Consider the following 12,974-nt stretch of genomic DNA (forward strand, 5'->3'; position numbering starts at 1 on the left):
GGTCATGTGATCCAGGAGAGGAGCTCCCTCCACTCTCCTCCAGCATCCCGGGACTATAGGAGGGTCTGCCCACCTGCCTGTCCTCCTACACTCTTCAAACACAGGATTAACAGGGACATCTCTGTTACAGTCCCACTGCCTCCTCCTCCTCCTGCCTTCTGCATACCGCCTCCATCCCCCTCTGTCGGCCCCCCAAACTCCCACAGCCTTGTTTGATTAGCCAGAAGAAGATATTTGAAGCCATTTCCCTCTCACTTTCTCCCCCTCAGTCTCATTCTTTACCTCTTCTGTCTAGCATTCTCTCTCCCTCCGTTTGAAGCTCCAATCCCTCCTCCTCATGGGAAAGCTATGTGAATCAGGGAAATCGCTGCTCCACCCTCCCTGCTCTCCCCTGCTGTCCATCTAATTTATCCCATGTAATCCCCTAAACCTGGGCTGGAGTTGCTGCACACTGCCTTAGTGTCAAGGTTCCCCTGGTTGACTTTCCTCCCATCAGGATTAGAAGTGAGGAATTCCTCATAAAGCCACTTCAGGACTCAGGGGCCAAACCTAGGGACATGCGTTCACTGAACTTGCTCCAGAGTAGATTCATTATGAAGAAGCTGTCCAATTCTCTCCAAATGCAGGTATATACAGTATATTTTGCCACTCATTCCTTTAGAAGACAATTTCCATTGTGAATAAATGGCCCCTGGGAAAATATTCAGCAAACTATTGTGTTCAAACTGATAGTTAAGATAAGTAACCTCATAATTAAGCTTAAATATATAAATCAAAATGTATTGTGTTCTCTTCACTCATAAAACCAGCTGGTTTGTCAGGCAGGCACAAAGCTAGTGTCCACACAGAGTGTTTAGAGTTCATTAAACGCCATGGTGATGGATCAGGAAATGACCCTCTTGACTGGTCTGTCCAGTGACCCGGGATCTCTGTCAGGCCTCATTACCATGAGAATCCTGGCATTGGAAAGGTTGCCCTTGAGGGTGACCAGTCTGGTATGACAAAAATGGACAGGCCACAGACCTCTATCAGGCCAGCTCATCCCCTCTCCTTAACCCACCACACCCACATATATGCTCAGCGAGCAATGATATGGTTTGCTTTCTGTCTGTGTTTATGGTCCTACTAATAACCCCCCTCTTTGACCTGATGCAGATACTCTTGAAATAGAAATGTGTATGGGTATATGAGAGTGTTATTCAGGGGTACTTGGTACAATGATGGTGATAATCATGTCTGTCAGACCTATAATGAACATACCATAGAGAGTCTCAGAAGGCACAGGACATATTCCACATCAGTGGCGTATTTAACCTTTATTTTGACAGGGAGTCAATGCTGAGACCAAGGTCTCTTTTCCAGATGAGCCCTGTTTAGCACAACAATACACATCAAAATACAATATACACATGAAACTACACATCCATATACACATTAAAATACACAACAATACATTAAAATAATACCTGTTCACAGAAAACACAGAGCGAGAGATGAGGGGAGGGACTTGGCTGAGAGTAACAGATGGTAGGGCCAACACCAGGCCTCTGACAGTAAGTCAGAGGGGTGCTCTTCACTTCACAGAGTGTGACAGAGATTGATCTAACCTTTACCCTCTAACATGTTGCCATATAAGGCTAAACAAGTGTCTCTGGTTATGTAATACAGCCCCTTGGGCCCCTGGATTGACCTCTCTAAGCCCTCCAACTCCCAACTTTGACCGGAGGAAGTGGCCAGGCTAGGTCACAATGACATTGGGGTGTGCCTCGTGAGTCAGGACAGAGAGCCCTGCTACGTACCTCTCAGACTGGCTGTGGCTCAAGGCACAGGAGCAGGTTCTTTTTTTTTTACTAGCTCAGATTTGAACACAGGGTGAGGTCAAAGGTGCTGGTCTAAGATCTCACTTAGTGTAGACAGGACAGAGCACCCTACATACAATAGCATCACACAATAAAGGTCCAAAGCTGATTCCTGGTAGGTATGTTCAGAGTAATTAGACTAGAAAATAGTGATTTACAGCACTTCTATGAGGAAAACAGTTGAGCGCAACACACTTTTCAAACACACCTTTAAGTTACCACTGAAGCACTAGCCTAACCAAGAATATAGTGATAGCCCAAGAAAATGTTCAAAAAAATGATTAATTCCTGTTAAACAAGTTGGAGCACTCAAAAAACAGGCAGAGATAGGACTGCCTAAACTCTAACCAAGAATGTACTCAATACAAATAAATAGCTAAACTTTTGGGTTCGTGGCTTTAGACTAAAAAACTGTTTTATCAAAGTTAAAATACAGCTGCTGTATTAAGCCTCTAGAAAATACATGAAAATGCCAGTTAGTCATATTTAAACTTGCAAATATACAGACATTAGATCAATTTCAGAGGCAACTTACATAATAAAACTCCTTTCAAACTCTCCTTGGTTGTAATCTGTCCCAAAGCATCTTGTTACAACTACAGTCAATAACATTTACATGATTAATATATTCAAAACAATTCAAATAATATTACTGAACTGAAATAGAAGACTTACCATGACTTTCAAACAATCACCAAACAATTCATCATCCTCAAACATACATGGTCACATGGTGCAGGCTCCATAGTACTAGTCTCTCCAAAAGGGGGTACTTTTCACGGCACTTCCATAGAAATTGATTTTTGTAGCAGGTTAGTTTTTGCTAGCTCTGACCCAAATCCTTTTTCTTAACGTTAACCTCAGTCTCCCAACGTGCTACGTTCATTTTCCTAATCTGCTGCGAAAAAGTAATTTTTGCGTGCAGTGAAAAGCGGTTCCCCTCTCCGAAATTGCTGACTGCAGTTGCCTTTTAAAAGGATAGCAGGTCGTTGATTTGAGCCCTTCATTACCTCAGTGGTGGACATTCAAAAGGCCCCACCTGTTACAGTTCATGTTGATCATGCTGGTCTGTATGTTCACCTTGTGTACAGTATCTTCTCATTCACACTGAGCATGACATCAGATATACACATACTAACATTCATTTTGCATGACTGTGGAGCTATCAAGGAGAAGAGGCAAACAGTATATTTAACCTCACATTTTATTTATTAAGTTATATGAGTAGCAACATTTAAATAAACATGATTTTAACAGTACAGTAAAAACATAATTGAGAGGTGGAAGACATAGAGGGCATCTCAGAAGGCAGGGGATACATTGAATCATTAGAGATAGTGATGAAAATGTGTTGGCATGTACATAGCTTTAAAAGCTGTTTAAATACATCATGTCACCAAAAACGTTCAAGTAAAGTTTAAATGTACTTCTACACCTCAACACTAACTCTTTGGTTAAATACTTTAAATCTTTATCCCAAACAAAGAAAACGATCATATTGGGGACTTAAAGGGTACTCCTGCATTGTGAAAATAGAGCAAAACTATTTTTGGTTTTTCAGAGCACTAGAGACAAAATATTCACTTTGAACTAAAAGTAAACTACTGTCCTCTTTACATATGCACCAGCTATATTAAAATACAATTTTCTCTGAAAAGAAAATGGGAAGAAAATTTACAACATACAAGGCCACAGAATGAGGATTGGTCAAAGTAACTTCATGAAAAATCCTTTCCTCATCCTCATTCAATTCAGTGGTTTTGATCAAAGATTTCACAGTGTGTGATTGTTATATATATATATATATATATATATATATATATATATATATATATATATATATATATATATATATATATATATATATATATACAGTATACCAATGCTCAGGAAAAGCTCCATTGGCCATTTTCTGTGGTAGGTTATAGTTAGACACACATCATGTGGATTAAGTGCAGATCTTAGAGGTCCTTTCAATAGATCAGCATTCTACCAGAATTCAGGACACAATGTTCCATGCCAGTGCATATCCATATAGGAATGGATGTGATCTAATGGAGTGGATGGTGGCTGGTGGGGGGAGGGGTGAAGGCACGTCCAGTATCTAATGGCTTCAAATTTAGGTAATGACCTTAACATAAGATGCAAGAAAGAATGTTTTAATGTGCCTTGTATAGGTGCCTTCATTTAGGGGGAGTGTGGTTGTCTGTTGGATTTCCGTGGTAATTCCATGGTCCAGCAGGACATGTTTGGGTGGTGGTGTCCTCACACCTCTGTATTTAGCTTTCACAGTGTTCCACAGAGAAGTTGGACTCAGATCTGTTAGGAGCAAAATATGACAGAAAATGAAACACACATTTTTTCCTACACTATTCTATCCTGTGGAATGATTAGTCATTACAATCAACAGAGAACATAATGGTTTGAAAAAAGATTGGATTATCTATAAACAAGTACTGTATTCAAAACGAATCCTTGATTATAACTTCAACAAATCACAAACTAGTTTTGTGATATGGTCAAACAGAGCATGCTGAATGGACTTACAGGTCTTGCTGCTTGTGGATCATGTGGTTGTTGTACTCCAGAATGGGAGGGATGCTCTCCTGATGCTCCTCCTCTTCATCAGGGAGCTGTGAAGAAATCATAGGTGATTTAGGTTTTATTTTCATACTTGTGTGAAATGTCTTCAGTGTGGTCAATGTAATGCAACAGTTCTATTGTCTACTATAGTTTTTTTCTTTCTCCATTTTTCTCCATAAAAATCCAGATGAAGATCTCAAAGGTGGTCTGTAGTTCATCACGTGAGACTAAATCAAAGACAATGGCACCACCCAGTGGTTGTATTGTGAACAGCAGGTGATGAGTGGCTGGTTCATTTACCTCCCAGTACACCTCATCATCGAAACAGTTCTCATCAGCAGGATCTCCCCAGATGGGTAACTTCAGGATGGAACCTGTGAACAGAGGAGATAGTGTCAACTTCAGTCCCTCTCCTTCAGGCACGTCACCCTCTATACGACCCATGTCACCACTAGGTCACCCTATAAAATGCCCATGGCTGGCCAAACTCACCGACTATAGCTCCGCCTACAACCCCAAAGACGATGGACACACACATTCCAGCGGCCTGGTATCCACCCTGAGTTAACACGGTTCTGTCCTTAAAGTCTCCAGTGAAGTCAAACGTGTTGATCAACCTGGACGGAAAATAACAATGTACAGAATCAGATGGTGTCCCATATTTAGGCTTTATGTTGAGTCTTCTAATGACTGTATATTTCCAACTAACTGTCAGATTACAGGCTAAACTGTGACTGTGACATAATTTGTTTGGTGTAAAATGACATTAATCATTTAAGATATGACCTGTGACATACAGTAACTGTGTGATATGATTGGTTGAGGAGAGGTTGTGGGGGAATATGTGTTCTGATTGTCTGGTAACAAGGATGCATGTTCAGGTTCATGTGGTTTGGCTGTGTAGCCTTAGACCCTCGGGTCTCCTGACTCACCCCTGCTTTCCGTAGACTGACTCGCTGGCAGCTGCAGCAGTGATGGCTCCAACTATCCCGCCAATCACCCCAGGCATGGCGTGCAGGTTGTGTATTCCACACGTGTCCTGAATCTTCAGTGTCTTCTCCAAGAAGGGCTGGGAGGAGACGGGGAAAGGTTTAACAACATACCCGCAACACAGCCAAATAGTGTATTACCGTTTATGGCAAAGGAATCTGCCCAATAAAGATTAGGCAGCCATTTAGAGTGCTATACCTTTTTTTGTGTGTGGCTCAACATCATTCATAAGAAGAAAATAAGAGTTGTAAGAGTTGTCATGACTTTCTTTGGACAGAACCTACTAAGCCTACAAAACAAGCTGTGAGTGACCAGGGGTGAGACTCACAGAAATGAAGATGTAGCCCATGGTAGAGATGATGCCGCAGAAGAAGCCCACGATCAGAGCACCGTAGGGAGAGATCATAAACTCAGCCGCTGTCCCCAAGGCAACACCCCCTGCCAGGGTGGAATTCTGGATATGCACCTTTTGAGCAAGAGAGAGCACCAGTCATGACACTCGAAAACCTGTCAGTCAACAAGATGAGCGCAGAGGAAGATTGTGCAGACTGAGAGGTTGTCAGTTAGTGTCACAAATACACAGTTACAGAGAATGTATGTCCAAACGCACGCACGCACGCACGCACGCACGCACGCACGCACGCACGCACGCACGCACGCACGCACGCACGCACGCACACACACACACACACACACACACACACACACACACACACACACACACACACACACACACACACACACACACACACACACACACACACACACACACACACACACACACACACACACTGTTCCTTGCCATGTCAAGCTTGCCAGTCTTCTGGGAGAGGCTGGAGATGGCCACTGTGGTGAGGACAGTGGAGGCCAGGCACAGGTAGGTGTTGATGACTGCCCTGTGCTGACCGTCTCCATGGTCAGTAATGGCCGAGTTGAAACTGGGCCAGAACATCCACAGGAACAGTGTGCCTGAGGAGAGAGAAGGGACAACACAGTTAAAACACACCGATCATCACACACACTTCAGAACAGGAACAGTGCCATGGCAGAAAACTTCTACAAACTAAAGATAGGTCACCATCACCAGAGGGAGTGAAACCCACACAGAGCCAATCAGAACCATTCATATGTTTATGCAATGGACAACTAACTCACCGATCATGGCGAAGATATCGGAGTGGTACACAGAGCCCTGCATACGCTTGCTCTGGTGTAAATTAGGTCGGTAAAGGACCCAGGAAATGGTCAGACCATAATAACCTCCAAAGGTGTGAATAACCATGGAGCCACCGGCATCCCTAGCCTGTGGGGACAGAAACAGTCATTTGTTACCAGGTGTACCAAACCATGTGATTTTACGTGGCTGCAGGCCATTGAGGTTAGATAAATACGTTACTATATCAGGGTTAAAGGGTGAATTAAATGAATCCAACCATGGCTAATACAGTGTGTTTAATTGAATAGTTGTACGCCCAGAGAGTGCTTGATGGACTCACATGAAGTAAGTTCAGAATGATGTACTCTTCCACAGCGAACAGAGTGACACCAAACAGGGTCATAACCAACAGCTGGACCGGGCTGACTTTCCCCAGCACTGCCCCGTAGGCTATGAGACAGCCCGCCACACAGAAGTCAGCATTGATCAGACTGCAGATAGAAGACACAGGTGGGTGGAGACAGATTATTACTGGAGAGTCATGTGAGAGAGTCAGTCATGTATACAGTAGTAAAACCTGAATGACTAGATCAGTAAGTAATCCTCCTTCAGGTAATCCTCCTTCAGGTCTTTCAGGGTAGCCTAGTGGTTAGAGCGTTGGACTAGTAACCGAAACGTTGCAAGATCAAATCCCCAAGCTGACAAGGTACAAATCTGTCATTCTGCTCCTGAACAAGGCACTTAACCCACTGTTCCTAGGCCATCATTAAAAATAATAATTTGTTCTTAACTGACTTGCCCAGTTAAATAAAGGTAAAATAACCATTCTGCCATTGTTTCAGTATGAGTAGCAAGTCACTGATTAAGCCTCCTCCCCTCTCCTATGTGTGTGCACACCTCATCAGTTCTCACTCTAATTGCAGCCTCATAGATGCACGTCAGTGCGGTTGCATACCTTTCAACACCGATGAAGATCTTTCCTGTCTGGGGGTCTAGAGAGTGGAACCAGCCTTGCATAAGCAGAGCCCACTGCAGGCCGAAGGAGGCAACGAGGAAGTTGAAGCCGACCGCGCCGAAGCTGTACCTCTTCAAGAAAGTCATGAGGAACCCGAAACCCACAAAGATCATCACATGAACATCCTGGAAGCCTGGAGAGAGGAGAGTTAGAAGGAGAAAGAGAATTATTCAAAGTGTGAAATAAATCCTAATAGTTAATGCAACATGTTATTGCATCCAATGCAAGGGGGTCTCAGTAGTTGCATACTTTTTAAAATAAAAAATCAGTCCTGTACCATTTGGTCAAAGTTTTATAGCTGTTAACTCGACATGTTCAACTGGATATGTCAGCATCAGATTAGCAGGTTTATGATACACACCCTGTCAGTTTACACACCAGAGCTACAGGTAGGATATAATCCCTGACAAATCAAAACACATCATATTATAAGAGGAAACAGATGCCACATAGCATCACGAGTAAACTTAACTTGTCACTCATTCAGCCTGGCTATCAGCAAAGATGCACCATCAGAAGCTGGCATAAAGCAAGCTTGAATCAGACAAATTGGAAATAACCACTGACCTACATTTGGTAAAGATGGTAGGTAGTGTTAAGCCACGTTAGAGAGGCAAATTTGGACTGCCACTGCATTTGTCCACTAATGAATAGATGCTTTCAAAATAACTCAGACTGAGATCGTTGTCCAGGGGATTTCACAGGGGAAATTGTCAAACATCCTAGAGATCAAAGGTTGTCATCTTATCAAACAGCAAGCATGTTTCTTATTAACAACCTGATTCTTTATCATTTCAATGAAGATGAAACCATGAATCATACATTTACTGTATATTGTCAACCTAAACTATGCACCAGGCAGTCCAGTGATTATGAATGTACTTACTGGGGTATCTGAAGTAGAAGTCATTCTCTATGTCGCTGGTGATGTTGTGATGGGCCTTGGTCTCTACCCAGTGTGTGTCCGACTCCTCGTCGTAGCGGATGAAGACTCCGAAGAGGATGATCATGGCAATCTGCCAGACGAAGCAGACTACCGGCAGTGTAAGACGGATGTTGGTGTTCTTTTGCTGAGAGAAGTAGTCTTTGCATCCCTGGATGAAATTCCCCATGGTGGAGGCTGAGTAAGTACTGAGACAGTGAAGCTCTTTGACCTGCCCTGAGTGTGGCTGTGACCCTGAAACTACAGGCTGTATCAGCACAGGTATATATGGACCAAAGAGAGGTGTGTCCTCAGTGTGAGCCAGCTGTTGCCCTACCCAGCACCAAACCCTCCCTCCCCCTTCCTGTCCTCTGGCACCTTGATAGATGACATCTGGCACGAGGCAGCAGAGAGTCCCGTGCATTTGATTGTTTGTCCCAAACAACATGTTGCATAAGAGGGATTAGAGGAAAACTTTTTTGTTCCCATTTTTTGTTGTTAGAGGAGATCTCCTTTGTTGTTACTGGGCAACAAGCAACCTGGTCTCAGAGAAAGAAGTATAATACTATACATCCTCCAAGATGTATGATAAGTTAAGTCATCCAATTTGTATGCTATTGTACTGTACAACCGGGTAAGACATATGATTGTACGCAGTACCAGTCAAAAGTTTGGACACACCTACTCATTCCAGGGTTTTTCTTTGTTTTTTACTATTTTCGGCATTGTAGTATAATAATGAAGACATCAAAACTATGAAATAACACATATGGTCTAGTAACCAAAAAAGTGTTAAACAAATCCAAATATATTTTATATTTGAGATTCTTCAAAGTAGCCACCATTTGCCTTGATGACAGCTTGCATACTCAACTGGAATGCATTTTAATTAACATTTGTGCTTTGTTAAAATTTAATTTGTGGAGTTTTTTTCATTTTTGAACAAATCAGTTGTGTTGTGACAAGGTAGGGGTGGTAGAAGACCAAGTCCATATTATTGTGTTAGGTTCTCAATGAACCGAGTAAAACACACGGACGATTAGTAAAGCTTAAACCAAGTTTATTCACCCATTGGGTCATACAGCTGCATAAGACAAAAACATATGTCCACCAGTGGTAGTATATACACCCCAATTTGGGAGGAGTCTCCTCCTTCCCTCTAAATATTACACCTTTATTACTATTCAGGACGTTAAGTGATGTAGGCAATAAACTCTTAATTCTCCCTTAATGTGACCTGACCTCAACCCCCTTCCTCACTAATCCACAGCTCTCCATTATCAGTGACCGCAATTATGTGATTGCCTCTCCTCTACTCAGCACCTCCCAAAGCCCCCTAGCTCCTCCTGACCCAACCATATACATTCCTCCAACAGATACCCATTAACTTCTGGTGTATAAACAAGACTAAGGCACTCCTCATGTCTCTAGTGTAAGTGATTATTAACAATATTTAAGTTTAGAAATCCGAACCCATCAATAGCAAGAACAGCTCAAATAGGCAAACAGAAACGGCAGTCCTTTAAGACATGAAGGTCAGTCAATCCGGAAAATTTCTATAACTATAACTATGAAAATTATACAGTTGCAAAAACCATCAACAGCTATGATGAAACTGTCTCTCATGAGGACCGCCACAGGAAAGGAAGACCCAGAATTACCTCTGCTGCAGAGGATAAGTTCATTAGAGTTACCTGCCTCAGAAATTGCAGCCCAAATAAATGCTTCACAGAGTTCAAGTAACAGACACATCTCAACGTCAACTGTTCAGAGGATATTGTGTGAATCAGGCCTTCATGGTTGAATTGCTGCACAGAAACCACTACTAAAGGACATCAATAAGAAGAAGAGACTTGCTTGGGACAAGAAACACAAGCAAATGACATTCAACCGGTGGAAATCTGTCCATTGGTCTGATTGCAAATTTGTTGGTTCCAACCGCCATGTCTTTGTGAGACGCAGAGTAGGTGAACAATTTTTTGTTTTTCAATTTTACCTTTATTTAACCAGGCAAGTCAGTTAAGAACATATTCTTATTTTCAATGACGGCCTGGGAACAGTGGGTTAAGTGCCTGTTCAGGGGCAGAACGACAGATTTGTACCTTGTCAGCTCAGGGGTTTGAACTCACAACCTTCCGGTTACTAGTCCAACACTCTAACCACTAGGCTACGCTGCCGCCCCAAATGATCTTCGGAAGTGTGGTTCCCACCGTTAAGCATGGAGGGGGATGTGAAATGGTGTGGAGGTGCTTTGATGGTGACACTGTCAGTGATTTATTTAGAATTCAAGGCACACAACCAGCATGGCTACCACAGCATTCTACAGCGATACACCATCCCATCTGGCTTGCGCTTAGTGGAACTATCATTTGTTTTTCAACAGGACAATGACCCAACACACCTCCAGGCTGTGCAAGGGTTATTTGACCAAGAAAGAGAGTGATGGAGTGCTGCATCAGATCACCTAGCCTCCACAATCACCCAACCTCAACCCAATTGAGATGGTTTGGGATGAGTTGGACTGCAGAGTGAAGGAAAAGCAGCCAACAAGTCTTCAGAACATGTGGGAACTCCTTCAAGACTGTTGGAAAATCCAAGTGAAGATGGTCAAGAGAATGCCAAGAGGGTGCAAAGCTGTCATCAAGGCAATGGGTGGCTACTTTGAAGAATCTCAAATAAAAAATATATTTTGATTTGTTTAACACTTTGTTGTTACTACATGGTTCCATATGTGCAATTCCATCGTTTTGATGTCTTCACTATTATTCTACAATGTAGAAAATAGTCAAACTAAAGAAAACCCCTGAAATGAGTAGGTGTCCAAAACGTTTGACTAGTACAGTACTTCCTATCATTTTTATTTCACCTTTATTAACTAGGTAGGCCAGTTGAGAACAAGTTCTCATTTACAACTGCGACCTGGCCAAGATTGTCATGTTTTGTCTTATATTGTCTTGTCATTATGCTTTCCCTTCTGTTCGTTTCCCCCTGCTGGTCTTTTTAGGTTCGTTCCCTTTTTTTCTCTCTCCCTCCCTCTCTCTCTTCTCTCTATCGTTCCGTCCCTGCTCCCAGCTGTTCCTATTCCCCTAATCAATCATTTAGTCTTCCCACACCTGTTCCCTATCTTTTCCCCTGATTAGAGTCCCTATTTCTCCCCTTGTTTTCCGTTTCTGCCCTGTCGGATCCTTGTATATTGTTCGCCGTGCTGTGTCTTGTTTCCCTCAGATGCTGCGTGTGAGCAGGTGTCTGAGTCTGCTACGGTCGGTGCCTTCCCGAGGCAACCTACAGTTTATGGTCGAGTCTCCAGTCTGTTCTCGTCATTACGAGTGGAATTGTTTTTTATGCTTTATTTTACCGCTCCGATTTGTCTAGGAGTATTGCTATTTCCTTTACTGGATTAAAGACTCTGTTTTCGCCAAGTCACTTTTGGGTCCTCATTCACCTGCATAACAAAGATAAAGCAAAGCAGTGCGACAAAAACATCAACACAGAGTTACACATAAACAAACGTACAGTCAATAACACAATAGAAAAATATATGTACAGTTTGTACAAATGTAGTAAGGTTAGGGAGGTAAAGGCAATAAATTGGCCATAGTGGCAAAATAATGACAATTTAGCATTCACACTGGAGTGATAGATGTGCAGATGATGATGTGCAAGTAGACATACTGGGGTGCAAAAGAGCAAAAAAAATATAAAAAATATGGGGATGAGGTAGTTGGGTGGGCTGTGTACAGGTACGGTGATCGGTAAGCTGCTCTGACTGCTGATGCTTAAAGTTAGTGAAGGAGACATGTCTCCAGCTTCAGTAATTTTTGCAATTCGTTCCAGTCATTGGCAGCAGAGAACTGGAAGGAAAGGCGGCCAAAGGGGGTGTTGGCTTTGGGGATGACCAGTGAAATATACCTGTGGTCCCAAAACTTTTTGGAATTAGTGCCACAGGATGCAGATTTCTGTTTGAAAAAGCTAGCTTTAGCTTTCCTAACTGACTGTGTATATTTGTTCCTGACTTCCCTGAAAAGTTGCATATCACGGGGGCTATTCGATGCTAACGCAGTACGCCACAAGATGTTTTTGTGCTGGTCAAGGGCAGTCAAGTCTGGAGTGAACCAAGGGCCATATCTGTTCTTAGTTTTACATTTTTGAATGGGGCATGCTTGAGGAAAGCACTTTTAAAGAACAACCAGGCATCCTCGACTGACGGGATGAGGTCAATATCCTTCCAGGATACCCGGGACAGGTCGGTTAGAAAGTCCTGTTCGCTGAAGTGTTTTAGGGAACATTTGACAGTGATGAGGCGTGGTCGTTTGTCCGCGGGCCCAATACGGACACAGGCAATGAGGCAGTGATCGCTGAGATCCTGGTTGAAGACAGCAGAGGTGTATTTAGAGGGCAGGTTGGTCAGGATGATATCTATGAGGATCCCCATGGTTACGGATTTAGGGT

At 42.8% G+C, this 12,974-nt stretch overlaps 1 protein-coding gene across 1 annotated transcript; it reads right to left on the bottom strand.

Moving 5' to 3' along the window:
* Positions 1-3,045: 3,045 nt before the first annotated feature.
* Positions 3,046-8,801, bottom strand: rhcga (Rh family, C glycoprotein a). The gene is made up of 11 exons (XM_046345896.1): positions 8,490-8,801; positions 7,544-7,736; positions 6,929-7,079; positions 6,588-6,735; positions 6,235-6,401; positions 5,761-5,898; positions 5,375-5,511; positions 4,935-5,059; positions 4,743-4,816; positions 4,407-4,492; positions 3,046-4,178 (listed from the first exon to the last, which is right to left on the bottom strand). Exons 1-11 carry the CDS (start codon positions 8,713-8,715, stop codon positions 4,139-4,141), a joined length of 1,485 nt encoding a protein of 494 aa, XP_046201852.1. The 5' UTR covers positions 8,716-8,801; the 3' UTR covers positions 3,046-4,138.
* Positions 8,802-12,974: the final 4,173 nt, after the last annotated feature.

This window comes from Oncorhynchus gorbuscha, linkage group LG04, assembly GCF_021184085.1.
Source record: "Oncorhynchus gorbuscha isolate QuinsamMale2020 ecotype Even-year linkage group LG04, OgorEven_v1.0, whole genome shotgun sequence".
Taxonomy (NCBI): domain Eukaryota; kingdom Metazoa; phylum Chordata; class Actinopteri; order Salmoniformes; family Salmonidae; genus Oncorhynchus; species Oncorhynchus gorbuscha.